General features: G+C 42.6%; 2 protein-coding genes across 5 annotated transcripts; one reads left to right on the top strand and one right to left on the bottom strand.

The window, feature by feature from the left end:
• Positions 1–723: 723 nt before the first annotated feature.
• Positions 724–3,896, bottom strand: LOC111849787 (activated RNA polymerase II transcriptional coactivator p15-like). 3 transcript variants are annotated; one of them, XM_023822965.2, is made up of 5 exons: positions 3,764–3,896; positions 2,643–2,712; positions 2,070–2,189; positions 1,189–1,297; positions 724–1,111 (listed from the first exon to the last, which is right to left on the bottom strand). In XM_023822965.2, the coding sequence occupies exons 2-5, from the start codon at positions 2,709–2,711 to the stop codon at positions 1,032–1,034; spliced, it is 378 nt and encodes a 125-aa protein (XP_023678733.1). In that variant the 5' UTR covers position 2,712; positions 3,764–3,896; the 3' UTR covers positions 724–1,031. The 3 variants fall into 3 exon arrangements, with proteins under 3 accessions (XP_023678733.1, XP_023678735.1, XP_023678732.1); XM_023822967.2 differs by lacking the exon at positions 3,764–3,896 and adding an exon at positions 3,703–3,758; XM_023822964.2 differs by lacking the exon at positions 3,764–3,896 and adding an exon at positions 3,430–3,583.
• Positions 3,897–8,806: 4,910 nt separating this feature from the next.
• Positions 8,807–27,326, top strand: zfr (zinc finger RNA binding protein). Of its 2 annotated transcripts, XM_023823159.1 has the most exons (20): positions 8,807–8,900; positions 9,115–9,199; positions 10,834–11,116; positions 11,549–11,687; positions 12,459–12,683; positions 13,210–13,442; positions 13,614–13,817; positions 13,921–14,221; positions 14,516–14,712; positions 14,957–15,076; positions 15,544–15,689; positions 16,081–16,246; positions 18,273–18,475; positions 19,055–19,205; positions 19,347–19,488; positions 23,392–23,489; positions 24,241–24,336; positions 24,927–25,038; positions 25,338–25,435; positions 25,911–27,326. In XM_023823159.1, exons 1-20 carry the CDS (start codon positions 8,864–8,866, stop codon positions 26,091–26,093), a joined length of 3,219 nt encoding a protein of 1,072 aa, XP_023678927.1. In that variant the 5' UTR covers positions 8,807–8,863; the 3' UTR covers positions 26,094–27,326. The 2 variants fall into 2 exon arrangements, 1 of the variants encoding a protein (XP_023678927.1); XR_002839654.2 differs by lacking the exons at positions 23,392–23,489; positions 25,338–25,435; positions 25,911–27,326 and having other exon boundaries at positions 24,927–24,968.
• Positions 27,327–27,490: the final 164 nt, after the last annotated feature.

The following is a 27,490-nucleotide window of genomic DNA, read 5'->3' on the forward strand; positions in this document are numbered from 1 at the left end:
CTACAGATTGCCTAGATTTGTACTGTAATATGTTGTTTGGGGGGGAAATTTTTCATGTGCACCTGGAAAAAAAATTAATTATGCTGTATATAGTTTGATTACATAGGGCAAAAAAAAAAACCAGCCAAGATTTTGACTAAAATTTCTTTTGAACGGTTTAAAAGAGGCCCCTCAATACTGTGTTGATAGCTACCCAAGGTGAGAACCTTTGTTGCACAATTTATCTGTGGTAATGCCTCAGAAAAATGCAGCACAAGCGCCACCCAGTGGCACTGGCTATTTACTATCCATTTAGCCAATAAAAATAAGCCAGATACTGCATTTAAGGACCTAATATCTATGCAGTTTCAGTCAGAGACTTTAAATTAGGCTGCACTGAAACTGGATCTGTAAGTCAAATCACACATCGAAGCTTCTTCACAACTGCCTATACGTTAATGTATCCGAAATAAGTCCATCATCTGCAAAAACAGGGCACACGCTTTTTAAAATGAGTACCAATTGTTCTGGATAAAAAGTAAAAAAATATTTTTACATTTTTTTATTTATATATTTATTTATTATACTTCCATTATTACAACTGAAGTCTTCAACTAACAAATTGAGTGAGTTCATGTTTAAATGGAACTCAATTGGCTGTTCAAAAGAGTCTAATGAAACGAGGTAAAGCATGAGTGAATTCTTAAGCACTTATAAAAAAAAAAAAAATGAGATGCGGGCACATAAGATATAGGATTTATTCTCACTAAAGAAATTGAACAGCTGTCTGTGCAGTTTAAGTGAAGCAATACTGAAGTCTTTCACCCTAGCGCTACAATAAACCACAGTCCTTATAAATACAGAACACGTGTCACATGCTAAACATGCTGAAATCATAGATTCAACTGCACTGAGCACACAATGTACACTTTGGCTAAAAAACACCCTCTAGAAAATGCTTTTTATCCTAGTGTAAAAGTATATTTTATATGTATATATATAAAAAAAAAAAAACACACAACACACACACAAACTTTGCTTAGAGCGTTTTCTTATAATCTCTTCACAGCTTCATCAATATCAGACATTTGCTCTTTCAGTTGGTTCCACTGTTCTGGATTCAAAGAGATGCCTGCAGGGGTGGAACAGTGGCAATGAATTAACCTCATATGACATCAAAGCGGCATTGATACGGGACAGGTCACGTACCTTTCTTTCCTGGTTTCATCTCTCCCTGTTGGTCCATCCAGTACTCACGGATGTCAATCAGTACCTTGCCTTTGAAATCACGGACACTGACATACCTCATCTTCCCAATCTGAAAAAAAAACCACAAAAAAAGCACTTGCCCAGTTAGAATACTGATTACCATACTGAATTGTTCTCCTAGAAGTTAACTGATGACCTATTTCTATTCATGAGAACCACACATGCATTTCAGCTTAAATGTAATGTTATTTCTCCAAGACTTTTCATTTAGGCCCTGCACAGTACTGTTATTGTCCATATCATTACCTTAACTGACACTAGAGACTGCTGAAAGCTCCCTTTACTATTTCTGTAATTATTTTGCTTCTTTAAAACATTAAGCATTTGTATTACTAGAAACAATATTCTTTTCCCACAAAGCAGCTGCTTCCATTTCACCTAATAAAGAAGCGTGCTTTATTTGCCTTTCGCACAAATACATGTACGGGGACATTGGAAAGCTTCTCTTCACCAATCCCATCTTACACTCCATAGCTTGGGGGTCACAGCACAGCACCCCTGGAGCTGGGGGCTAAGAGCCTTGCTAAAGCACCCACAGACATGTCACTGTTCTGCTGAGGCCAGGGCATGGACTGGTGGATCTTCTAATCACAGGCACAGAGACTCAGCCCACTGAGCCACTCGCCCCCCCTAACTTCCCTACAATCCTGGTTTTGTTTGCCATTGGAAAAATCCAGACAAAACGCAATTATGCCATCATGCAAACTACTTGGTGCTCACTGAAGAAAAATAAAAAAAACACGTATTTGGTTCAAATGGGAAATCAAACACCACACAAGTGTACAGTATGTATACTGCAAGGGCATCGAGCTGCTCTTAACCTGGAAGAGGTTGTCATCACTCTTGCCGGTAGCCTTTGAAGAGTCCCCTCCTGCTGAGCTCTCTCCACTCTTCTGTTTCTTAACAGGCTTCTCTGGTGCAGATCCCTTCTTTCTCTTTGCCTGCAGGTGACCACAAATGCGACCAAAAACTTACATAACACCATATATTGGCCAAGGCAGTAATTCAAAGCAGTGATTGAAGCTTTCCAGTGTATGAATCCAAGGAATTTTCAGGGCTCTTCAAATCAAAACCTTAATTCCAAATCTAGGCCTTCTTTTCATCTTTTCCAGGTAGTTAGTTTAATAATTACTCATTCTTTTTCACCACAGAGGCTTCACAGGTCAAGGAAGGCTGGAAAATAATTTGTGCTTGGCTTAGCCCTGGCCAAATGCCCAACCACAGCTTGGGACTTAGCTGTATAGTACATTTTCAGTTTCAAAAAAGAAAAAGCCGAAATATTATTTTATTACAATGTCACGTGGCTCTACTACTCCTAATTGCTGTTGTTCTTGCGCGAATATGACAGGGCCCTGGAGATCAAAGCGCGCACGCACACACACACACTCCCCTACCTTTTTCTCCGTTTCACTGTCCGAGTCGCTACCAGAAGTGGTTGATAATGTCTCTTTAGATTTTGGCATTCTGCAACACAATGTTCATGCAGCAAGCAGTAATTCCACATTAGAAACAAAACTACCAAAGATCGCTCATATCATTTCTGCCAGTGGTAAATGTTTGAGAGATGAAATGTGAGATAAAACCAAACAGTTTCTTAAATCAGGCGCCACAAACGCGATACCTGCCCATCTTAAATTTTCTCTCGGATTCCCCCCCACCCCCCAAATTATAATTTCTATTGCTAGCTGTAGGAAATTAGTGCACTTAGTTTTCTATACAAATGACTCAGTTTCTCTTCTTATTACAAACGCACGTTTTATTATAAATTCGCCCATGAGAGAAACGCGCACTTTCCACTTCGCCGGTAACCAAATACTACAGACCAATACAGACGAGCAGCTCACGGAACTCAGTAAAATGTAAAGTAGGACCTAGTAAATTAAAATGTCCTGGCATATGAAATAGATATCATAATCATTTATTAGTATGCTGTATAAAAATAACAGCGACGCAATAAAGTCAGAATTACTCCACGTTACATATTTAGGTTTGGGGCAGCACGGAATCCAGGAACACTTCCAAACATTTAGCATGCCATTTAGCGCGGCCTATACAAAGACATTCAGAAAAGAATAGCAAAACCAGCAAATTATTCTGTCCTGCCGGAACCACACGACCGATACTGTCCGTTAGACCCCTCCAGCAAAGCGGTGCATTTAGAGAGTAAAGCGTTTTATTTACGTGAAGCGATACAGCCGCAGGCAGCTCAGTCTTACAGACGCGGGAAGCCGTTTGAAACGCGCGTCAAGGTGTCAAAAGGCCCCGAATACGCAGATTCGCAAGTTTTTGTAGGAAAAACGGTCCGTGTTTTAATTGCAGAACAACTGCGCCACTGATCGCTTACGGGATGTTTAACATGTCGGGAAAAAATTTAAGTATTGCAGAGTGCAAACTGTAGTACTCTGGGCGAAGAACAAAATAATGTCTCACTTTTGTTAGGTGCATTATACACACCTTTAAAATGCAAATATTCAAGGAAGGAAATTATTTGTATCCGTTTTGGCTCTTGACCTACCATTACAGAGAAATCCTCGTAATTTGTTTGGGATACAGGCAAGGGCGTAAATTACGGGGGGGAACCACCCCCCACCAATAATCAAAACCGTCCAATACAACCCCATGGAAATGAGTGGAGATGTCACCCCAAATGTCCAGCCCAAAGTTACGCCCTTGGATCCAGGTGTGTCAAAACTGTGCCTCATCATGTGTCCTATCAGCTAAGCTGTCACCTGCCCCCTGTCTACACTCTACGTCGTACCTTAATAATGTACAATGTTACCCACGTGGGCTTGTATATAATATTTATATGTTTCATACTTGTAATTTTTTGTACAGTGTAATTTATTGTTTGTTTGTATAGTGTCATTTATTGTTGTATAGTGTCATTTATTGTTGTATAGCTTGTATAGTGTCTCTATGCACGAGAGAGTCTCAAGCTGCCGGAACAAATTCCTTGTGTGCCCCAGCACACTTGGCGAATAAAGGCTGATTCTGATTCTGATTCTTTATCTGGGATTTCCTACATCACCTTACAACTCAAAGTTATGTTTTAAAAGACTATTACTCATTTAAAACAGGGCACCAACATTATACAGAACTCTGATCCTAGAGGGCAGCAGAATATTGTAGCGCCAGCGAGATATGGCTCAGTAGAGCCCAGTAAGTGCGCTGAACAGGCTGGGAATATTGTAAATAGCACCTTTTTGGTGCAGGTGTAAATATTTGTATTGTATTTCCTGTTGTTGCGTGTGTCCTTGCGTGTCATATGTGAACCCTGTCTGATCCTCACGTGTCTATAGCCGGTGTATACATTACCCACCGTGTGTATCTTACAGCACCAGCATCAGACCTCCTTGTGTTTCGTGTCAGCTGTTGTTATCTTGGTTGTCCTTTTAAAATGGTGTTGTTTTTTCCTTGCAGGTTTCCTCATTTTCTGTGGTGGCAAGACACTACAGTATTTTTCCCCATTAGTTACCTGCGCGTCCTATCCAGGGTCTGGAGCCGATGCTGGAAGCTATGGTGGTATGGCAGGGAATAGCACCAAATGGGACACCAACCCATTGCAGGTCACACACTCTCCATTCACACACATGCACAGCTACTGGTAATCTGCCAACTACAGCTCACCTTAGCATGTTTGTGGACCACGGGGGTAAACCAGAGTATCCGGAAGAATACGACATGGAGTGGAACATGCAAACTCCACACACGGAGCCGTCACGGAGGCTCATGAGCTGTAAGGCTACGGTGCTAACCACTGTGCCACCATGTTGCACCCTAAAGTAGCTATTTTGCTTTTAATAATTTTGAACACCTGAAATGCCAGTTGAGGTGTTTTCCTGTCTAAATTATTGGGTGATTCTCATGAAACCACCAACCTCATTTCCAAAACCTCTGTATCATTACTGCAAAAGTGTCCATTTAATATTAATTTATTAAATGAAAAACAGTACTTTGCTTTTAATTGCATGTGTTGAATCTATATCTTGTGTTCCTTAAGGTTTGCCACAAAAATATATCAAGTTTCAGTGAAATGTGAAAAATATTAGGTTGTAGATTCCAGAAGGTGTTGCAGTAATGACAGAAATCAGTCAAAATCAAATAAAAATGTTAATTTAAAAATATAAATTATTTCAGTGTTTCAAGTAACCGAGCATGACTGATAATAAGCATACCTGTTATTAAGCAATTTTTAAAAATATGAGAATGTATTGGCTTTCTTAATGGTTTTGATGTTTTCAGACTGTTGTAGTGATAAGATTTTTAAGGATTTGTTTTGGGAAATGTTAAAAAGCATGTACATTTTTCTGTAAATGATTTAAATGTACCCTTACAAATACTTCTGACCTGGTTATTAATGGCTAAAAAAGAAATTTGTTGATGCAAGTTTTTCTAAATACTTCATGTTTGAAATCTTCGAAACCAAGATTTCATGAGAATCACCCTATTACTTGAATAGATAAATTAAGCCACTCAGAATCCTATTTATAATTTTGCAACTGTAAAAATAAATCCAGCAGGCCTCATCAGCTGGGGCTCATTTCATGAATCAGCTTTATCAACGATCTATGTTACATTTTTAAAAAAGCAATGTAATTTTAGAAACCTAACATCCTATGTTTTTGCACTTTTTAAAATGATTATTAAACCCCCCTTTTGTCATTTGCCGTCCGTATGGCGAGCCTTGGTCCTTGGGACTTGTTATACATGTATTTGGACAATAAAGCCCACTTGACATAAGTATTCTGCTTGGAGTTGGTTGCAGGTCCCACCATGACCATTTACTAGATTAGTGGCTATAAGATGGATGGATAGGGTTTGTAAATGAGGGAACTACATTGCAGCTTACTTGGGAGGCCAGGAAACTCTGATTAAATTAATATGTAAATCTGAACTGTAATGTAAAAGGATGAACCATCCATCCATCTTTCAACTGTATATCCAGCTGTTTATTCTCTGCTGGCCTGATGCCTCTTCGCATTCCATGAATGCTCCTAAGTTGCAATTCTGGTCCTTGAATATTCTCATCAGGTTCTTGCTTTGTTAGAAGTTGTTCCGTAGCTCCAAAACTATGAACACTTGTACACGGCCATTGGCCTTCTATATAGAGACTGTATACAGACATCCAGATATACTGTGCCCTATGTGTCAAAAACCTGCAACAACCGCAAATCAGATCAAGCACTTTTGCAACCACTCCCTATGATCTCTACTGGTTTTTGCCAGATTGCCATGGACATTGTGGGTCCCCTTGTGAGGAGCAGCCATGGTCACCAGTATATCTTAGTTGTGTGTGACTATTCAACGTGCTTCTCAGAAGCCTTCCCAATGTGCACCATCAGCTCACCCACGCTCCTCCATGCTTTGGTCCAGTTATTAGAAGCTCAGCCTAGCTGCACTTATGCCTAGTTCACAGGCATGTATGTGCTATTTGCCTCATTTGTGTGTCGCTTTTGAAAAAAGTGTCTGCTAAATATGTAAATGTGAATGCATCCAGTGCAGGGTCTTGGAGGACTTGTGACCTATTTATTAAATATGCCTGTTATTACTATTTATATTTTATTGTGCGCCAAGACAAATGATTTATTTTATGTACTTTGGACAGGGCTGCTCTTGGGACTGAACCAGCAAACTCCTCTATCAAATCTACATGCATAACAACCATGCAGTGTGCTAACCTAAATATCCATGTTGTATCACATTGAACTTCAAGCCACTTATCCTGGTTAGGGTCCTGGTGAGGGGGGGACTTGAGCCCAAGGGTGTAGATTTGGGTATGGATGATAGAGACTTGAATGGGAATCCTGGGTAATTCCCATGCAATTTTTCCACCCACAACTTGGGGTTAATGAAATAGAAAAAATATACTGAAAGGAAAGGTCACTAATGTTTGTGTAAAATAATAGACTGAAGAGTGAGGTGAGGTAAAAGGCTGGGACTGTAGGTATTCTTAGCAGGGGCCTCGACAGGTGCAATGGTGGACAGAGCAGTCTAGGCTTCTGTCTAATCTACATATCAGGCTACACGTAGCGTGAAGGTCTGCTGTATCAAATGACTAACAGAATCCAACCAGGCGTTTCCCCTCCTAAACTGAGTAAAGGAGCTGCTGATACCTTCTACATATTCAGCGAGCAGTTAGCCATAGCCTTGGCATTAGGGTTATTGGATATTTGAGTGCTGATCCATCTGTGGTATTGCATTGTGGGTGCTATCTATGGTATTGCACCAGAAACAAACAGGAGATAATTAAGCAGCAGAATATTTCCCTCCCTCCCTGACATGATGAAAGGCCTGTTCAGATGTGTGACCATGGCCTATCAATGCAGTACTGGTGGTAAGGTAAAGTATTGTTGCAATAAGATAACACACACAACTATACCTAGACGTTGCACAAAGGTGGAACATGCTTGTGTAATTGTGTGTACAGATTTATTTTTAAGTAATTTTACCTAACTTCTATTTTATATTTAGTTATTAGACCTTTCTATATTGCAGGAAGTAGACTGACTTTTGCAACAAGGCAATAGCATCACTAAAATGTAGATATTTTCTACACATGAAACCCTGTGATTCCGCTTGAGGATTGAAAGCCCAATCGCAAGCCGTCTTTAAATATCTAGGATACATTGCCGCTTAGTAGCTACATAGTCAGCTGCCCTCACATGTAATCTGTGGTGTTTAGATTGTGTCTCTGCAAATCATTTATGTAAATGGAGTCTAGAGGAAAGAGCACAATTACAGCAAATTAGTATTCATTCTTTTATTATTAACTCAAAGCGGTGATTAGAGAACCTCTGTAAAGATATTCTTAGCATATTTGATTTGTATTTTCACTATGGTTTGAAATCTTGGGGTTCACACTTTGACAAATCCTGAAGAAATGAAGGTCGTGTTTAAGTGCTTAAATAAAAGCTGACAGACAAACAAAATTAGGGTAAGAAATGCTAAATTACCCGATCATGAAAACCAAGACCGCCAGCCTCAGTAAACGGCAACAGGGGACTGTTATCCCACTCAAGGTGGTATGAAGAGTGACATGAGCAGATGCTTCACATGTAATTACTGAAGTAAAAAATAAATGACTTTAAAAGAACTATTAAAAGAAGTATATATGGAAGGTACATACACTTCTGTTAATAATATCTTTGAATCATTTAAATCTTTCATCACTACAAAAACATTTGAAAAAATGTGTAATTTAAAATTTACTATGAAAAAGTACTTATGTAAAATTGAGTATTATATATTAAATTCAAACACAGCCTTTACATATCTGTTTGCATCCATACTGTATAGTCTGCTACAGTTTTGATCTGGGGTTTGCCTTTTAATTAAATTGTTTTCTCTTTTATATTAAATATTTCATAATGTGGAAATGATCTTGTGTTTATAACCACGTTTAATTAAGGAAGGATACTAAAGGCAGCAATTGTATCATATCAAGCTTCAAGAACCTTTCGTCCTTGGAAAAAAAAGCTTCTTCTCCCTTAAAAACTACAAGTCCCTATTATCACGTCGCTTGTGCGCATGTGAGTTAGAGGCTATTTCCTGGTATGACCTTCTAATATAAATTGGAAGGGTGAGGAGTCAGAGTTCGTCAGAGAACAGGAACCCAATGATTCCCATATGCCCAGTAGTATCCTTCACCTATGGTGAGAAAATAAGAACAAAAATATGTTTTCGAGCGCGATGGAGTTCTAGAGTATCACCAACGATATCTGAGATTATTATACGGAAAATGACGGGGCTGATCTGGTTTTGGGCGCTTCATCTGGGCGACTGTACCGCATCCAGTATTGTGCGAGGTGCGGCGGTTTACACGGTAAACGACGGGCGTTCATCCTCCATGTCTCTGTCTTTCTGCAGTGCCCAGCCGGCTAGGTGAAGATGCCAAAATGGCCACCGGCAACTACTTTGGATTTGCCCATGGTGGTGCCGCCGCTCAGTACAGGTATGGTGCAGCCGGGCATCGTTGAGCTTCGGCCGGTGTCTCTGTATAGGCTAAGGGATAGCGGCTAGCCCCCTGCTAGCTAGCTAGCTAGCTACTGCAGTTGTTGTTCGTCGGAGGGGGGAGGACTGAAGGGGGAGGGAGGGAGAGAGGGGGAGCCAGAGAGGAGGGGTAGGGGGCATGTGAATGATTTGTTATGCCGTCCAACTATGCAGCACCGTGAGGCTGTTTGTAATGGCCAGTGTGCAATAAAGTGGCTGTTTTCAGAAGACCTTCGAGAATAATCGCACATGGTTTAATTGCATAATATTACTAAAAATATGAAATATCCACCCAGGCTTACGGTACCTATTTTATATCACAGAAATGTCCTCTATAGGCTGTTTAACCCTAGACGTTAATAAAGTCGGTTTCTGTTTGTAACTCGTAAAGCACAAAGTTAACGACACACATGTGTGCTTGGATTAAACGCCTGTTCACAGATTCTCCGCGGTTTTTGTCTGGGGGAGTAGTGGAAGGGTACGACAGTATCTACCAGATTTAAGTATTTTTCGTGTGTGTGTATTCACGTCGACTTTGTGTGTGTGTGGGATTACTTCATAAAGCGACTGGGTTTGAAATGGAGTGTGTTCTCGCCGTGCAACAGTTCATTTCCAGTCAGAAAGCGGTCATTAAATACAACCCCCCCCCCCCCCCCAAAAAAAAAAAAAATTAATAAAAATAAGTAACGAGCTGTTCGAGCCGCCCGATGACCGCGATGTCACCCTACTGGGGTCGGAGGTCCTCGTTTTCCGTGGGCAGCGTGGGGGCGATGAAATGTCGCATTATGACAATAATCCGCGACTCGGCTGCGTGCCTTTCTAACGTGAGAGGCTGAAAAATGACTGATTTCATATGTATTTTCCCTCCGGAACAACCTTAAATGGTGCTTTCAGATGTGACGCTGGTATAACCTGTATATGTGTGTGTAGCCTTGTTTTAAACTACCTTTAACTAACCTCCACCTTAAAACGTTTCGGTTTTGTGTGTGCTGCGTGATATATCACTTTTCAGAATGTGTAAGAAGCGGTAAAAAGCTTTTTAATTAATCACGCTACAACATAATCCTGTTTTTTAGCACTACCGCAAGAACTCGGATACACCACTGTGTTTTTTTCCCAGAGCTATTCTCCTTTATTTTAATTGTAATTAATTGTAATTTGATTTTTGGTGCACTTAAATTGGCACCTAAATAAATACAATAATGTTATTTAGACTGGGAAGTTGCTTTTCATGGCCCTTGTAATTACAATGGGTTGGGTAACATCCTTTTCACTGATGTGATCATATATTTTGCTCTGACTTTGTCATTTTACCTTTTACTAAAAAACACGAAACTCTGAAATGATAGGTCATGGTAATTTATTATTAAAAGTATATGATAAATAAGTAAATGCAATTCATATATTAGTTGTATTCCGCAATGGGAATGAAAGTTTTCCCGCAAGATCAATATTACAAAATAAGCTGTGGTTTTCCACTGAAAGCACTTCGGTAAAAATTTAAGGGTTGATTATGTTCACTGTGAATTTAGTATTTTGACATGATGCCTTGCCCTGGCTTTGTGACCCCTTCGCCTCGCCCTCCTGACCTGACAGTCAGCAGCCAGCCGCTGGGATAGCTTACACGCACCCCACCACGGTGGCCAGCTACACCATCCACCAGGCCCCCGTGGCAGCTCACACTGTGGCGGCCGCCTACGCCCCCACTGCCGCCACCGTAGCTGTGGCCCGGCCTGCTCCGGTCGCCGTGGCGGCGGCTGCCACGGCCGCGGCCTATGGGGGTTACCAGCCGGCTCACGCGGCCACCGACTACAGCTACGCACAGAGGCAGCCGGAGGCCCCCCCGCCGCCCCCTCCCGTCACCTCGCAGAACTACCAGGTATTCTGTTACTCATCTGCATGCAGAGAAAGGCATCTGGCCCTGAACGCCCTGCCTTTTGTGTTTGTGCTCTGCCTGCTGGTTCAAATTTGAGCAAACGATACCCGCACATTAGTAGAGTCTTATCGTTGCTTGTATTGTGCTAAATGTCACCTAAAGGAACGTTGCTACACCAATAAATCTTGTTCCCTCTCTGTTGCTGGAAATGCAGTTTTTCATGGCGGCTGTGCTTGGCTTAGCCTATGAAACTGCCAGTCTTTCTTTCTCTGTTTCTGTTTCTCTGTCTGCCTGTCTTTTTCCGTCTGTCCATCCTCCTATTAAAAACTATATAGCCAAGCCTTCCCTTTGAACGCATGCTGTCTGTATTAATAGTGCATATGTTGAATTTCCGTGTGGGTGTCCTGTACAAGGCTGTGCTTCCTTTGACTGTAGGACTCCTATTCGTACGTGCGGTCCACAGCGCCGGCTGTAGCCTATGATGCTAAACAGTACTACCAGCAGACTGCCGCTACAGCAGCTGTGGCCGCGGCGCAGCCGCAGCCCACTGTGGCCGAAACCTACTATCAGACAGGTATGTTTGTGATGCGCCTATAGATCCAGCTTGGAGGGAGGGTCTGCAAAGCCAGTGCCCCTTTCCCTATGTGTGAGACGATTCGCGTGCAAGCTCTGGGAAAACGGGCAGACTTGATATTAACGTATAAACTGCAGGTGTCTTTATTGTGGCTGTGTGTTTGCTGCATTTGTCTGGGTACTGATACTAGTTTGACTGGATTGCACGCGTTTCTTGCAGTTTACGCTGAATTGTGTTGGGTAAAGTTTTTTACTTATATACCTCAAGACAATTCCTGCAGTAATGCTGAATCTGTATTGGATCGTGTCAATTTTTAAGCTGAAATATTTTTTAAATCACTGACTCACTCTGCCAGTGACAGCATTACTTCTGTTAGGGTTTCTGGTGTAGTAACAAGGGTTAAAATAAGTTGAATTATATGAGGATCTGTTTTTATGGTGTCACAAGTCAGCAGTTCAGTTTTGTCTTTCCATCCATATCCATGGGTCCTGTGGGATGATATTGCATGGCTTCAGAACTGCAGTGCAACCCACAAGACCTACAAGCACAGGGGCTATATGTACTCTGCATGTGTGCGTGTTTATGTGTAGCTACTACAGGGCTACACAGTGTGCGCCTTCAGTCCACTTTAACATTGGCGTGTGTGTCTGTGTTTGCATGTGTGTGTGAGTGATTGAATTTGTAAAATACTACTGAAAAGTAACCTCATCATTTAGTTTTATGTACACTGGTCTAGTGTGTTTCAGCATTTTCTCATTCGATTTACTTTAGCGCCCAAAACTGGGTACAGCCAGGGGGCCGCACAGTACACGCAGACCCAGCAAACCCGGCAGGTCACTGCCATAAAGCCAGCCATCCCCAGTCCTGCCACATCCACCTTCTCCATCTACCCCGTCTCGTCCACGGTGCAGCCGGCGGCCGCTGCAGCTGCAGCGACAGTGGTGCCGTCCTACTCCCAGAGCCCCACCTACAGTACCACTGCTGTCACATACTCCGGTGAGCGTTTCCGGGCCGTCTTCCCCGAAAGGGCATGTCTGCCATCCTCAGGTGCTTGGTAGTTATAGCTGCTGGTTAATTATCTATAGCGACTGTGTGACGGTCATTGAGGTCATATCGTAGTAGCAAGTCGTTCTACCTTCAGCATTTTCAGATATTATGCTAGTATTACGTTATTACTGGGGTGTTATACAGTGACCAGATAATCCGTGTCAGGGAAGACGCTTTGAGCTACTTCAGGATTTAAAAACTTTAAAACCGAACGGCTCCTGTGCTTGGCTAAAGAGTTCCATTTTTCTTGTGCTTTGACTGGTTTGTTTCCATGATTATAAGACTCATCCAGCTGTTTCACATTAAAATTAGAGGCACATGGATGATTACAGGACACTGACCAATCGACACACAGCAAGAATTAGTGCTTTAGTGAAATCCAGGTCCTTCAAATTGAAATCTTAGTCAAACAACATCTCGGTCTGGATTTTTACTTTCTGGAACTGAACTATATACCTGTGCCGCACTGCTGTAGGCACGTCGTACTCCGGCTATGAGGCCGCCGTCTACTCGGCCGCCTCGTCCTACTACCAGCAGCAGCAGCAGAAACAGGCAGTGGCAGCGGTGGCAGCTACGGCGGCCTGGACGGGCAGCACCTTCACCAAGAAGCCGCCCTTCCAGAACAAGCAGCTGAAGCCCAAACAGCCGCCCAAGCCACCACAGATCCACTACTGCGACGTCTGCAAGATCAGCTGCGCAGGACCGCAGGTGATGCAGTAACCCATGATGACGCTACAGATGACATTTTTTCTTTCTTTCTAAAATGGATGTTTTCACAACAGGCTCACTATCCATCACTGCCACCCAAGGCCGCCATCCTTATCTAGTCTAAATTAAATGGTAAACTAAACGGTGTCACTCTGTGTGTCTGAACTTCAGACGTACAAGGAGCACCTGGAAGGTCAGAAGCACAAGAAGAAGGAGGCGGCGCTGAAGGTGTCTCAGAGCAGCAGCGCTGGAGGTTCTGGGGGAAACGGCCCGGCGCGTGGCACCCAGAACCAGCTGCGCTGCGAGCTGTGCGACGTCTCCTGCACGGGGGCGGACGCCTATGCAGCTCACATCCGCGGGGCTAAGCACCAGAAGGTACCGCCGGTACTACCGTAACCATGGCTACCGTGTCACATGCTAAAAGGTGGCGTGGCCGAGCCCCTTCACAAGCCGCCTTGTCCCCCCCCCGATCCTACAGGTAGTGAAGCTTCACACGAAGCTCGGCAAGCCCATTCCTTCCACCGAGCCCAGTGTAGTGACACAGACGTCGGCGGCCACCACGGTGGCCCCCAGTAAGCCGCCCAGTTCCGCCGTGAGCAGCGTGACCAGCAGCAGCAGCAGCAGTTTGGTCGCTCCCGCGTCGTCGTACCTGAAGCCAGTCAGCATCTTGGGCGGCACCGGGACTCCGGCCGCTCTGGCCAAGGGCTCCACCCCCCTCACTTTACCCGCAAACGCCGCCGCAGTCAAGAAGGTCAACACACCCAAAATCAACTTCGTTGGTGAGTCAGCCGTATAATTGAGAGGGTGCTGGTATAGCCAGAAAATGCGGACTTCAGGACTTCAGTTTTAGATACTTTGACTGCAAGTGATTTGTTTTTAAAAAGAAGCTTAATGTCAGCAGTTAGTCTCCTGGTACAGGTGCTCCAATAGTATCACAGATGCTGTTCTGCGTGCGCAGGCTGAAATGCGAAACTGCGCAACGGTCTGCCCTGGGTATCATCCAGAAGTGGGAACGATTGCTGTGCATCATGTGCACTGCTTATGATCACCGGGTTTATCGAATTATGATGCAGGTGGAAGTAAACTCCAAACTGCCATAGTGAAGGCGGACGAGGCCAAAAACGAGCTGGCGAAGGCAGCGCAGCCGGTGCTGGCGGCCCCGACGCCGGAGGTGAAAGTGGAGACCACGGCGGAGACGCTGGGGGCCCAGTCTGCCCTGGCAGCCCTGCAGAGCGACGTCCAGCCCGTGGGTCACGATTATGTGGAAGAGGTAACATTACCCTCCTGGAGGACATACCAGATATAAACTGGATATTTATGCTGTCTGTGCAGCGTGTAAGAATCTCATTTATGGAGGTCATTATGCTTATATTAGTCTGCTTTTGCAGTCTGTTTATGGCATCACTTCCCTGGCCGCTGAGCACAGCCATAAGTGTTTTTGATATTGGGAGGCAATCATAGCTTAATAATCCATGTTCTGTCAGGTTTTTAAATTTTTTTTCTCTGCATTTCAGGTACGCAACGATGAAGGAAAAGTGATCCGCTTCCACTGCAAGCTGTGTGAATGCAGCTTTAATGACCCAAATGCTAAGGAGATGCATTTGAAGGGAAGGAGACACCGCCTGCAGTACAAGGTCAGTGTGGATGACGCTGGGCTAACTCCGAAACCCGGGACCTTTTACTGGTGTGTTACGTTGCACTTACAAACGACGCTTTCGCTTCGTTACCAAGCCTCCATGGCATGATGTACTAAGTGCAGCTGTGGTGAACGCTAGTCACAGTGGCATTGGGGATTCAGCGGTTATTGCACAGTTATGCACGTGCCCATGAAAAGGAAGCCAGGGGGAATTGAATGGCATGCGAAAGGAGCTGCCAAGCAGAGTGTGGAGGACAGCCTGGGGATGATATGGAAATTATCTGTAAAGTGCCAAATAACAGGAAACGTTAACTATTAGTGTGAGGCGTGTGCTGTTAATTTGTATTTACAGCACGTTTCTGTGACGTTTGCGTGCTTAACAGCTTGGTGAAGACGTCTTAAATTTTAAACCGTGCGACTGCATCGAGTTCTCAGTTTAAATTTTTCGTATCGTCTCCTGCCCAGAAAAAAGTAAACCCAGATCTGCAGGTGGAGGTGAAGCCTAGCATCCGTGCGAGGAAGATTCAGGAGGAGAAGATGAGGAAACAGATGCAGAAGGAGGAGTACTGGCGGAGGCGCGAGGAGGAGGAGCGCTGGAGGATGGAGATGAGGTGATGGTGGTGGGCTTGGTGTTGGATGCACGTCCAGCTTGGGGAACTCCTTCTGAATGTTAGATATTCCAGCCAGTGACTCCGACATCCTCTTGACTTGGATTGGCTACTGCCATTTCTGCTGTAGACTTCGGATTAATTCACAAAACAATCCCAGATTTGTTGTGTAAACCCACTAATGCGATGTCAGATGTGGCTTCTGGGTCGTCATGGTAATATGGCCCGTGCCCTCCAGTGACTTAGCCAGTTTCAATGTATGTAAAGTTTCTGGTTTGCCAGTGATTTCCCCACCCCCCACCCGTAATATTTTCAGTATTTTCCTTCCCCCCCCCCCCCCAAGGCTAGGAGTAGTGGTTCCATAATGCTTTAAAAAATGTGATGGTTTTTCCAGGCGCTACGAGGAAGACATGTACTGGCGGCGCATGGAGGAAGAGCAGCACCACTGGGATGAGCGGCGCAGGATTCCAGATGGAGGCTACCCCCAGGGCCCACCCGGGCCCCCCGGCCTGCTGGGAGTCAGGCCTGGCTTACCCATCCCCCAGCCACCGGGACCAGTGGTCAGTACTCCTGGGCTTGGGGTCTGCATGCAGGGCAGGAAGGTGGTATGCAGTGAGACACTGTGAATGATCTGGTTAAATGACCATATGACAAGAGGCTTGGTGGTTCACATTCAAGGATATGCTTGTACTGTGCAAAAGTCAGAGAAAATTATCTTCATGCTGGTTCAACACTGTTATTTTATGTATTTCTAAAATGTATCATCTTCTCAAAACCTCTTCTAAAGCCACCCCAGTATTTGCATCAAGCAACACCACCAGCACGCCATCTTTGGATAATTGATACCTCATTGAGTTATTTTACTAATTACATGAATCAATTAATTGAGCTTGTGGTGAAATTGGAATACCCGGAATGGCTGAGGTGCCCCTGAGGAGAATTTTGGGATCTGAAGTCAGGGGCATACCTGGAAATTCTGGGTCCCCTGATAAAATGTCACCGTTGCCCCCTCCCCAGCCAAGTTTTACATATAATAATATACACTCACCTAAAGGATTATTAGGAACACCTGTTCAATTTCGCATTAATGCAATTATCTAATCAACCAATCACATGGCAGTTGCTTCAATGCATTTAGGGGTGTGGTCCTGGTCAAGACAATCTCCTGAACTCCAAACTGAATGTCAGAATGGGAAAGAAAGGTGATTTAAGCAATTTTGAGCGTGGCATGGTTGTTGGTGCCAGACGGGCCGGTCTGAGTATTTCACAATCTGCTCAGTTACTGGGATTTTCACGCACAACCATTTCTAGGGTTTACAAAGAATGGTGTGCAAAGGGAAAAACATCCAGTATGCGGCAGTCCTGTGGGCGAAAATGCCTTATTGATGCTAGAGGTCAGAGGAGAATGGGCCGACTGATTCAAGCTGATAGAAGAGCAACTTTGACTGAAATAACCACTCGTTACAACCGAGGTATGCAGCAAAGCATTTGTGAAGCCACAACACGCACAACCTTGAGGCGGATGGGCTACAACAGCAGAAGACCCCACCGGGTACCACTCATCTCCACTACAAATAGGAAAAAGAGGCTACAATTTGCACGAGCTCACCAAAAGTGGACAGTTGAAGACTGGAAAAATGTTGCCTGGTCTGACGAGTCTCGATTTCTGTTGAGACATTCAAATGGTAGAGTCAGAATTTGGCATAAACAGAATGAGAACATGGATCCATCATGCCTTGTTACCACTGTGCAGGCTGGTGGTGGTGGTGTAATGGTGTGGGGGATGTTTTCTTGGCACACTTTAGGCCCCTTAGTGCCAATTGGGCATCGTTTAAATGCCACGGCCTACCTGAGCATTGTTTCTGACCATGTCCATCCCTTTATGACCACCATGTACCCATCCTCTGATGGCTACTTCCAGCAGGATAATGCACCATGTCACAAAGCTCGAATCATTTCAAATTGGTTTCTTGAACATGACAATGAGTTCACTGTACTAAAATGGCCCCCACAGTCACCAGATCTCAAACCAATAGAGCATCTTTGGGATGTGGTGGAACGGGAGCTTCGTGCCCTGGATGTGCATCCCACAAATCTCCATCAACTGCAAGATGCTATCCTATCAATATGGGCCAACATTTCTAAAGAATGCTTTCAGCACCTTATTGAATCAACGCCACGTAGAATTAAGGCAGTTCTGAAGGCGAAAGGGGGTCAAACACCATATTAGTATGGTGTTCCTAATAATCCTTTAGGTGAGTGTATATTCGAGGGCCCCTGTAAAGTACTGGGGCCCCTAAATCTGCCAGGGAATCCATGCCCCTACTGTGTCCTTGCTTCTAGCCATCCAACAAGATGTCAGTAACGTGTGCGTTTTTTTCCTCTTCTACTCTTACTAGCCAGACAGACTTAAACATTTCCTTTGACTGACTATTGCAGTTTTGTGTATCAGAGTATTGCTCTGCTTAGTATTATTCTGTAGGAGCCTGAACTGAAGTCTCGACAGACCTTTTCAGTATGCTCTGTTTCAGTGGTCCCTGCACTTCCTTGTCTGGACGAAACTGTATGATCCAACGTGTCTTTCAGCCCCCCCGGCGGCCGGACTCCTCAGATGACCGCTACGTGATGACTAAGCATGCAGCCATCTATCCTGTAGAGGAGGAGCTGCAGTCCATCCAAAAGATTGTGTCCATCACAGAGCGGGCGCTGAAACTGGTCTCTGACATCATCACCGATCAGGAGAAGAGTAAGGATGAAGACAATGATAAGAAGGATGTGCAGAAGGACAGGTGAGTCACCCAGTGGCAACAAGAAAAATCAGGGCCAAGCACGAAATGGCTGAAAGATATAGGATCTCAAAGGGAGAGAGTGTGTGGAGTAATACTGGTCCAGCTTTGTTGTATATTTCTGTAAATAATTCCCTTAGGACATTGTGAGATTAATTTTTTTACTAGTGCCATTTGCCATCGTTTATCTAGTAAATCAGAGTGTGTATTATGCTTAGTGGGTATTTATGAAGGCTACCAATCTGTGTTAAAATTCACTTTTGCGGGGTTCTCACTCAAGTCAGCAGTGACTGATATTGAGGCGCTCACTGCAGTTTATTCAGTATAATATAACATATTATCTCAGTATATCAGCCAAAAGACTTACCTCTGTTAATCTTGTCCTATTGTCAACCCTTACTGTCTGACCATTATCTTGATATGCTCTCACTTAGCATCCAGTACTGTCCTGTTGCATTTTGCACTGCAGTGTTAACTGGTTCTTAACAGGCTCTAGTTCCTGGAACTATATTGCTGCGGTTCCTGGTTTCCTCACTGGAAGCTTAGCCTAGCCATGTTTGCTCCTTGCTTGTGTTGTCCTAGGGCTCTGAAAGGGGTGATGAGAGTGGGAGTCCTGGCAAAAGGCCTTCTGCTTCGTGGAGACAAGAACGTCAACCTGGTCCTCCTCTGCTCTGAAAAGCCCACCAAGAACCTCTTAACTTGCATAGTGGAGCACCTCCCTAAGCAGCTCACGGTGATTTACTACTGTATTGTAGAATTGTAAAAAATGTGGTACTTTTAGCAAAATAGAAAGATGTGGGTTTGGCTCTCAAAAGTTAGATGTTGAAATTGACCAGGATGCCACTTGTCATTCCATTTTAAATCCTCCCTGAAGCTGGTAACGCCAGAGAAGTATGAAGTGAAGGCGTCTGTCCAGGAGGCGGCCATCATGCTGACGTCCTGCGAAGAGCCGAAGATGGAGGTGACCATCACGCTGACCTCGCCAATCATCCGTGAGGAGAATGCTCGGGATGGAGGTTGGAAATGGCGTTGCTCTGTTTATGGCCTTCAAGGAATTAACTTCTCAGTGTTCGTTTTTAAAAAATACCCGATGAGCCAATTTGCTGGCACAGAACAGGCAGTAACTGTTGGGGGGGGGGGGCGTTTATAATATAGCCCAAAAAGGGAGGGCAGCGGCATAATCATACTACTTTTGTTTTTTCCCCATCAGCCATTTTTCCATTTAGTTAATTTCAGATTCTCATGCCTTCAAAAGTCCTGGAATATACAATGTGTGTATTATCCTTGGGATTATAAGACATTAAAATCAAAGTAATTCTGGGCAAGCTCATTTGGAGATGTAAAACTGACATGCAAGATATGCAGCATCTCATAGGTCGCAGTCTAGGATCTCAGCCATGATGCTGCTTTAAGCCGTCAGGGTTTAATGTTTCTTTTAAATGCCAAGTGACTAGTTTTGAAGGCAAAGCAGGCTTTATTCTGAAGCCATATGCGTTGGTGGCCACAGGCTGGGGGGGACATCATGATAAGTTCAGCTACACTCTGATGGGTTGCATAACTATTGCTTCTCATGCCTTAAAATGAAATAGACCAGTAGTGTCTAAAGTCTGCCATGCGTTCTGATAGAATTAATTTGCACAGATGCCCCATGTTTCCATTCCTTTGATTTGCAAATGTTCAGCACACAGCTAACATTTCAGTATAGCTCAGTTCCTCGTGTGCCAGCAGAGAAGCTCTTGGGTTTACGCGCTCTTTCTCGCTCGCTCTCTCTTTCTCTCTCTCTCTCTCTCTCTCTCTCTCACTCTCTCTCCTCTCTCACTCCCTCACTCCCTCTTTCCCTCTTTCTCTGTAACACTTGCCAATGCTCTTAGCTTTTGGAAAAAAAAAAAGTGATCCAACAAGCATGATCAGTGTTTGCATTGTGTAATCCTAGTTAGGACCCCAGGTAAGATTCACTTTTGTTTCCTGTGCCTCATTTAAAATTCTAATTTCGCTGAGCTGAATGACAAACGGATCCTCCATTTCAAACACAGTCCTGCGGTGTGACTTTTTGAACTTTGGTTCATTACAGATGCCTTAAAAATGCTGGAACGCTTTGTAAAGCACAAAAGGACTCTATATATTGTAGGGAACAGATGAAAGTCACGCTGCCTCAGAGGAAAATCCCCACAGGAAACAAATCTGTTTTGTCTGGTGAGAGACTCACCTTTTTGTGGTCCCTTGTGCCGAGATGAAAGTGCTCCCCTGAGGGAATATATGTACTCTCCCAGATCAAACCTCAGTCCTATTCAGCTAAAACTATTTTTTTGTTGGAGTAAATGCACAATGGGCATCAGTGGTCATCAAGTCATTTGGATGGGCCATATTTACTGTTCAGTCCAGTGAACTACATATTTCCTATCTCACTTTATAGGCAAAACCTGTATCCTTGCTGCAGTTTTCAGTTTCTGAAAAACTAGGGACCTCTCTGTAGTTAAGGGTTCTTCTGTGGCCATACGTCTGTTATGGGTTATCTTGATATGGTTAATTACAGTGCTGTCATATTTGTCTTCCTTTAAGACATTAACTTTAAATACATGTTACATGCAATCTGGATGTCATGGTAAAGCTCATCATACCATACATGGGGCCAATTTATATTTTATTCTGTGCTTTAAGAATTAAGTTTTTTTTTTCACTTATTTCAAGCCCTCATCCAGTTTCATTATTGTATTTAACACACATTAAATGGGCTTTAATGGCACCCGTGTTTGCTGTATCATGTGTGCAGTTAATTGCATAAAATAATTTGGTCTTAAGGGAACCATGAGTTGGCACATAAGTGACCATATCAGTTATTCAGCATGGAATCTTAAAGTTTGGGTTTAGCAGTGCACTTGACAGAATAAATGTATACATGTTGCTATAATTAGTTGCTATATATTTATTCACACTTTATATATAGTGTACATGCATTTTCATTCTTCCACCTCTACACCATAAATGTCAGCTCTTCAATCCACAGTTTTTTCTTTCTCACCTCCATTTAGGTGGTAAAGAATCATCTCACTTTGAGAAGGGATTTAAACTTCAAATGAGGAAAGCACATCTTCTTTTAGACAGGGCCATTTGGATTTTAGTTACCATAGAAATTCTGTAATTATATGAAATTAATTTTTGATAATATCTATTTAGTGCTATGTATACTTTATTGCAGCCTGCCCTCGATTTACGTTGCTAATTTATTGCTAAAAATGTAAATTGAAAAACTAGTTCCTTTCTTTTAAGTGGGGAAAAAAATATAATGCATTTCCAGCCCAACTCAAATGCACCGAACTATTTTCTGCAAACATCACTTGGTCAATGGAGGGAAAAAAACCTTCAGTAACAATGAACAATTTGAAACTTTATTGTTCACAATTATTGTACTGTAGAATGGTGCATAATACTTTTTACATATGTTTGGCTGAAACCATAATATAATTATCATAAGGCAATTGAAATTCTCTTATCAGAACTGTCCCAGTGAAAAAATGTAAACCGAATTACCGTAAATCATGGGATTGCTGTAATTTTTTAATTGAATACAGCCAAACTTTTTCATTTGTGGCTGCAAAGTCAGGTAAAGTGTAGTTTTTTTTGACATTTAATGAATATTCCAATGATTAATTGATCCTTTATTGCAAATTTATTTAACATCACCAAACATTAGGATCAGACTAGTCAAGGAAATGGCATTATGTTTAAACCAAGGTAAAGTTTCTGTCGTAAGTGACTTGGGAAGTATCCTGGTGGTGCTCTTAGGGGGGAAAAAATCAGGAGCTATTTGCCATTGCCTTAATCTTTTTCAGTAATGGTTACCCATTTTTGTAGGCCTTGCTTTTTCCGTTAGTGTTTTGTGGATTGAAAAGTGAAAAGCTTGCTAACAGTCTTGTAGGTGGAAGAAGAAAATGCTGTCGAAATGAACAAGCATTATAAACCCAAAAAAAGACTCGAAGCCAGTCAGAACCATGGGAAGCAAAGCGGCTGCGATGTCATCTTGCCTGTTGGGTGTCCTTGGGGGAGTATCCGTAAGCTTCAGGGAGGAAGGCTTTGTGAACGGAATCTTTGGTTGAACCTGGGTTTATGGCCATCTGTGCAGAATGAGTGTGGAGTTTAAAAACCAGCTGATGAGAGGTATGCATGCAGTGATGTCCTAACCGTTGCTGGGAGCTTGTCCCCTTCTTTCCAGCAAGAGCTGCTGTCTTCCTGTATCCGTAGCTTTATGAATCCAGTCCAAAGCCTTCTTGCATCATCTTCAACTACTTGTCTCCCATCAGAGGCTGCTGCCACGCCTTCGGAAGGATTTTTGACCAAGGTTTTCCCCAAACACTTTGCCACACCTGCCTTACATTGGGGTCCAAGCTGTTTTCCTCGTTTTTCTTTTATGTTCATGCTATGACCATAATCCATACAAATTAGCTAGTGCCAATGAAACTCTTCTGAGTAACGTTGCCTTCAGCAACACCTGAGGTTTGATTTTCGCTTCAGTTATGTTGACCTAAAATGTTCTTAAATGATCAACTAGACACCATTAAGTAAACCAAGCGTTCTAAAATCAGCCTTTTGACATCTTTGCAAATCCATATTACGCAAGACCATTTTAAACATGCATCATTTGTTTTGCTTGGAAACCATGTAGGAGTTTTTTCAAAGCTGAGCATCAGAAAGAAAAATGAATCATTCACTTATGTATTAAGTCTTTGGAAAAGAGGTGACTAATCAAATTGAAGCGTGATGCAGAATACAAAATCCAAGCAGGTGTTTCAGGGTTGAATCGTGTATGTATAGCTGGGTATGCTTGGTATGTGTGGCAATGTGTTTATTTCTGAGAACGCAGCTTGCTGACCTGGTCAAACACCCATTCCTCACCACCCTTTGACAATTCGATCCATTTTTAGATATAACCTCGGGTTTGGTGAAAGACCCAGCGGACGTCTTGGACAGGCAAAAATGCCTTGACGCTCTGGCTGCTCTCCGCCACGCTAAGTGGTTCCAGGTTCGGAACATCATTTTACTTTCTTATTGTAGCCTTATGAGACACATTTATTTTTGATTATTTTGTAAGCAGTTTATACAAATTGTAAAATAAATCAAGGATGCCTAGTGTAATTGTGTATTACCCTGAAAAATGTGAACTCTAGAAAGTTGTTTTCAGTTGCCTTTTTCTACACAATTTTTTTGCTGTTCATATCAATGTGACGAGGCATCCTTGCATTTTCGATCTAATAGCTACACCCATATAATCCAGTCATTAGTTTTAAATCTCTACTCCATAAGGCTGCAGAGTAACTTGACATGTATGTCATCTATAAGAGCTTTCATGTTGAGCTTTGTACTTTTTTGTGATTTATTTTTAATAGGGATTGTGAGAAAAGGAACATCTGATTAGTTTACTTGTGCAAGTATCACAGTAAAGTAAAGCAGATTTCCTTGCCTTCAGTCCCTGTGCTTTCCTTCTGAGCCTATGTAATTCCAAGTACTCGTTTGTGAACGATTTAAAACCGAGGTCAAGGTTTACAAGATGACTGGGGCTCCCTTGTGCATCTTGCAAACTTTGAACTCATACTAACTATGAGGTAAAATACTGCTGTGAATGGCAGCTGACCATAAGTAATGCCATATAACCTGAACCAATCACAAGCTTCCATTGTGAACAGTAGTGTTGCACCTCTCCAGAAGCCCATTCCAGTACATGTCAGTGTTGTTTCGCCTTGTCACTAACTAAGTTTGACTTCATTGCACTTAAGGCTAGAGCAAATGGACTTCAATCCTGCGTGATTATTATTCGCATTCTGCGTGATCTCTGTCAGCGTGTGCCCACTTGGTCTGCCTTTCCCAGCTGGGTAAGTAGCAGCTGCCATTGTGCTTAGCTCTGGGAGGCTCTGTCTTTACAGTCCTCCTCTGCCGTCTCGAGTCTGATCTGCATTTTCTTTCCAGGTTTAAAAATGTGACGTTTCCTGTATGTTCTTTCAGTAAAATGATATGTATAAATGTATTCTAAAGTGCTCTAAAACTCATGTAGGCATGTTAGTAATTCTGCATTGTATTTATATCAGGGTTCATAGATCTTGCTTCACATGTATGTTTGAGTTTCATCAGTTTAGTCTCTTGTAATATTATTCTCTGGAAGGTCCAGTGTTTAACCTGTAGCTACTCTACATTTCTCATGTATTGTATGATAAAATATATGCTTTCATATATTGGTCCCAGGGGGAATTCTATACATATTATTTTCACATCTACCATGAACTACTAAGGGAATGCATTTTTTTTTACTTTTCTCTGTAGAATACAGTATATAATAACACTGCATTTCCTGCAGTTTTATCTTATGGCAGAAAAACTTCTCAAGAAAACACATCCGGCACTGTAGCTGAGCCCTGAGTTTCCAGTGAATTATTATGATGTTAACATGACTTGCCCCTCCCCCCAGGCAATGGAGCTGCTTGTTGAGAAGGCTATAAGCAGTGCATCTGGGCCCTTGAGTCCTGGAGATGCACTGCGGAGAGTCTTTGAATGTATTTCCTCTGGGATACTACTATCAGGTAAGACGTGATGAATGGGCTGCTTAAAATCGATGACCATTCTAAAATGGCCCACACGTCCTTTGGGATTTCACACAGGATGACCAGCGTTAGTCTTTGTGGTGGAATGTAACTGACCTATATAACCATCATGTATAAACATAGTGAAAATAGAACATTAGCTGGGAAGTAAGAGTAGTGTAAAAAAAGTTTGGTCAGTATGAGAAATTATGCATTCCTGTAACTGTGGGAAAGGGTAAGATGCACTTTAAGTTTTATGCACTACTGGAAGATTAACAGATTGGAATGTCTGTGAATAGGTGGTCCAGGATTGATAGACCCCTGTGAGAAGAACGCCACAGACACTCTGGCCACCATGTCTGAACAGCAGAGAGAGGACATTACCTCCAGCGCACAGGTGCCCCAGATTCCTCTACATACTTCGAGGTGGATTGTTCAGGTCCAGAAAAAGACGAATCCAGACCAAGGTTTTGTTTTAACCAACCAGTTGAGTACTCAGTGACTGTTGAAACAAAATCTTGGTCTGGGTTTTTTATTTCTGGACCTGAACTACTCACCACTGATTGATAGGGTCAATTTATCTAGTTGAGTGCTTTGGCTTGAAATGTTTTTTTCAAGACAATCTGTGCCCTTTAGGAGTATTTTACATGGACTGGATGTTTTACTTGTAAGTTAAGAAATTGGATGTTGTGTTCTGTGATAGGAGTTATATTCAGACCCTCTCATTCCATGGCCAAATTTTGCCTTCTAGCAGGGACTGCTCTTGTGCTGGTTTTACTTTTCTCCTCCCCCTTTTTTCAGGTGGTATTTTCTATGTGAAATCCTCAGCTATCTTTCGTGCGACTTACCCCTGTGTCATCACTTTTCTGTAGTTTGCCCTGAGGCTTCTCGCCTTTCGCCAGATCCACAAGGTTCTGGGTATGGACCCCCTTCCCCAGATGAATCCGCGCTTCAACGTCCGCAACAACCGCAAGAGGCGGAGGGACAACAGTGATGGAGTCGACGGCTTTGAGGGCGAAGGGAAGAAGGACAAGAAAGATTATGATAGCTACTAAGCATTCCCACACCACCGATGCTATTAAACACTAATATAAAATACATTGTATACATACCCATTTGTTTTAATTTTTCTCAAATATATTTTAGTTTTGTGACCTCTTTAGTGTAGTTAGTCTGACCTCAGTTTTTCCTATAATTTTAAAAGCAGTTGTCAGACTGCGGCTAAACTGGGTATTACTGATGTCCTAAATGTCTGTGCTGTGCTGTACTGCTTGGCTTCAGAGTGAACTAGTCAGCCAGGCCTGTGGTCATCAATGAAAAAGCAGGTTTCCCTGTCAGTGTCTGAAGTTGAATATTTATAATTATTATAGCTTCCTATGCTCTGCTAGTCTGTCAGAGGACATTGTCTGTAACACCCAAAATAAAAACTAGATTAATATATGAATCTGCTGTTCTAGGTATTCATTGAGAAGAACATGCCACCTAGGTGTTCACAAGCATATCATTTTAAACTAGTTACATTTAGGCGGTTGGAGATTGTCTAGCCTAAATAAAGCACAGTCTAGGACCATAGATATCTTTTCTAAGTGGTGTTGTTTGAGTTGTTCATTCAAATAGAATAATGCAAACCCTGTATGGCTAATGTCTTGTGCTAAGGCTGGACTTGGAATGTGTTCATGTAAAGAGCTCATGCCAGATTGTCATGCTTTTGCAGATTCTTGTGGCATTGTATTAAATTTTCAATGGTCACTCATTTTTTGAATAGTTTAATGTTTATTCAACAATTTAATTAACCGTTTGTCATCAGTGCATGCCCCATACATTATGTAGTTTCTTTTTTTTAGGCATTTGTAATAATTTTAAACTTTGATTTAAATGCTTTATCGTATCTAAATCAAATGACAATGCAGTTGTGAATTTGTGGCAGTTGCATGCCACGTTAGTGTTTGTAATTGCTATTATAAGTATAGACCTTTATGCCTTTCATGCGGTCACTGTGGAAGTGTACTACTGCATTACAATGGGAAGATTTTTTTCCTTTACGCATGTACCTGATGATGGAACTGCATAACAATTTTGCACATCATTTATGCATTGTAAATGTAGTGTTTAATGAAGACCCCTCAACCCATAGTGACCAGTGTTGGATAATACATTGCTTTGACTGATGTTTAAACTGTGGTAAATGTAATTCTGCTTTCCCGAAAAAAAGTTACAAGAAAGACCGTTCCCAGCTTTCATCAAAGCGCTAATAAAATGAGCCTCCTCGGTTACTTTTGAGCTGGTAATGGCGTTGCTGAAGTTCCTTGATATTTTGTGCGAGAAGCTTAGAACTGAGTTGATTACATCAACATGAGTCTTGCATGTTACAAGGGGCACATGCTTTACCTTAAAGCAAATTGATACCACAAAATATAAATTCGTTTTAAGTGTGTATCAAAGAGTATTGTCA

Source organism: Paramormyrops kingsleyae, chromosome 7 (genome assembly GCF_048594095.1).
Source record: "Paramormyrops kingsleyae isolate MSU_618 chromosome 7, PKINGS_0.4, whole genome shotgun sequence".
In the NCBI taxonomy this organism is placed as follows: domain Eukaryota; kingdom Metazoa; phylum Chordata; class Actinopteri; order Osteoglossiformes; family Mormyridae; genus Paramormyrops; species Paramormyrops kingsleyae.

What these genes read in the sequence shown, in the direction of transcription:
- LOC111849787 (XM_023822965.2), bottom strand. Translation starts at nt 2,711, where the DNA reads ATGCCAAAATCTAAAGAGACATTATCAACCACTTCTGGTAGCGACTCG. An exon ending in ACAGTGAAACGGAGAAAAAG is followed by an intron (nt 2,190 to 2,642) that starts GTAGGGGAGTGT and finishes GGTCACCTGCAG; the next exon opens with GCAAAGAGAAAGAAGGGATC. An exon ending in GTGATGACAACCTCTTCCAG is followed by an intron (nt 1,298 to 2,069) that starts GTTAAGAGCAGC and finishes TTTTTTTTTCAG; the next exon opens with ATTGGGAAGATGAGGTATGT.
- zfr (XM_023823159.1), top strand. Translation starts at nt 8,864, where the DNA reads ATGATTCCCATATGCCCAGTAGTATCCTTCACCTATG. An exon ending in ACCTCCCTAAGCAGCTCACG is followed by an intron (nt 19,206 to 19,346) that starts GTGATTTACTAC and finishes TCCTCCCTGAAG; the next exon opens with CTGGTAACGCCAGAGAAGTA. An exon ending in ACATTACCTCCAGCGCACAG is followed by an intron (nt 25,436 to 25,910) that starts GTGCCCCAGATT and finishes ACTTTTCTGTAG; the next exon opens with TTTGCCCTGAGGCTTCTCGC.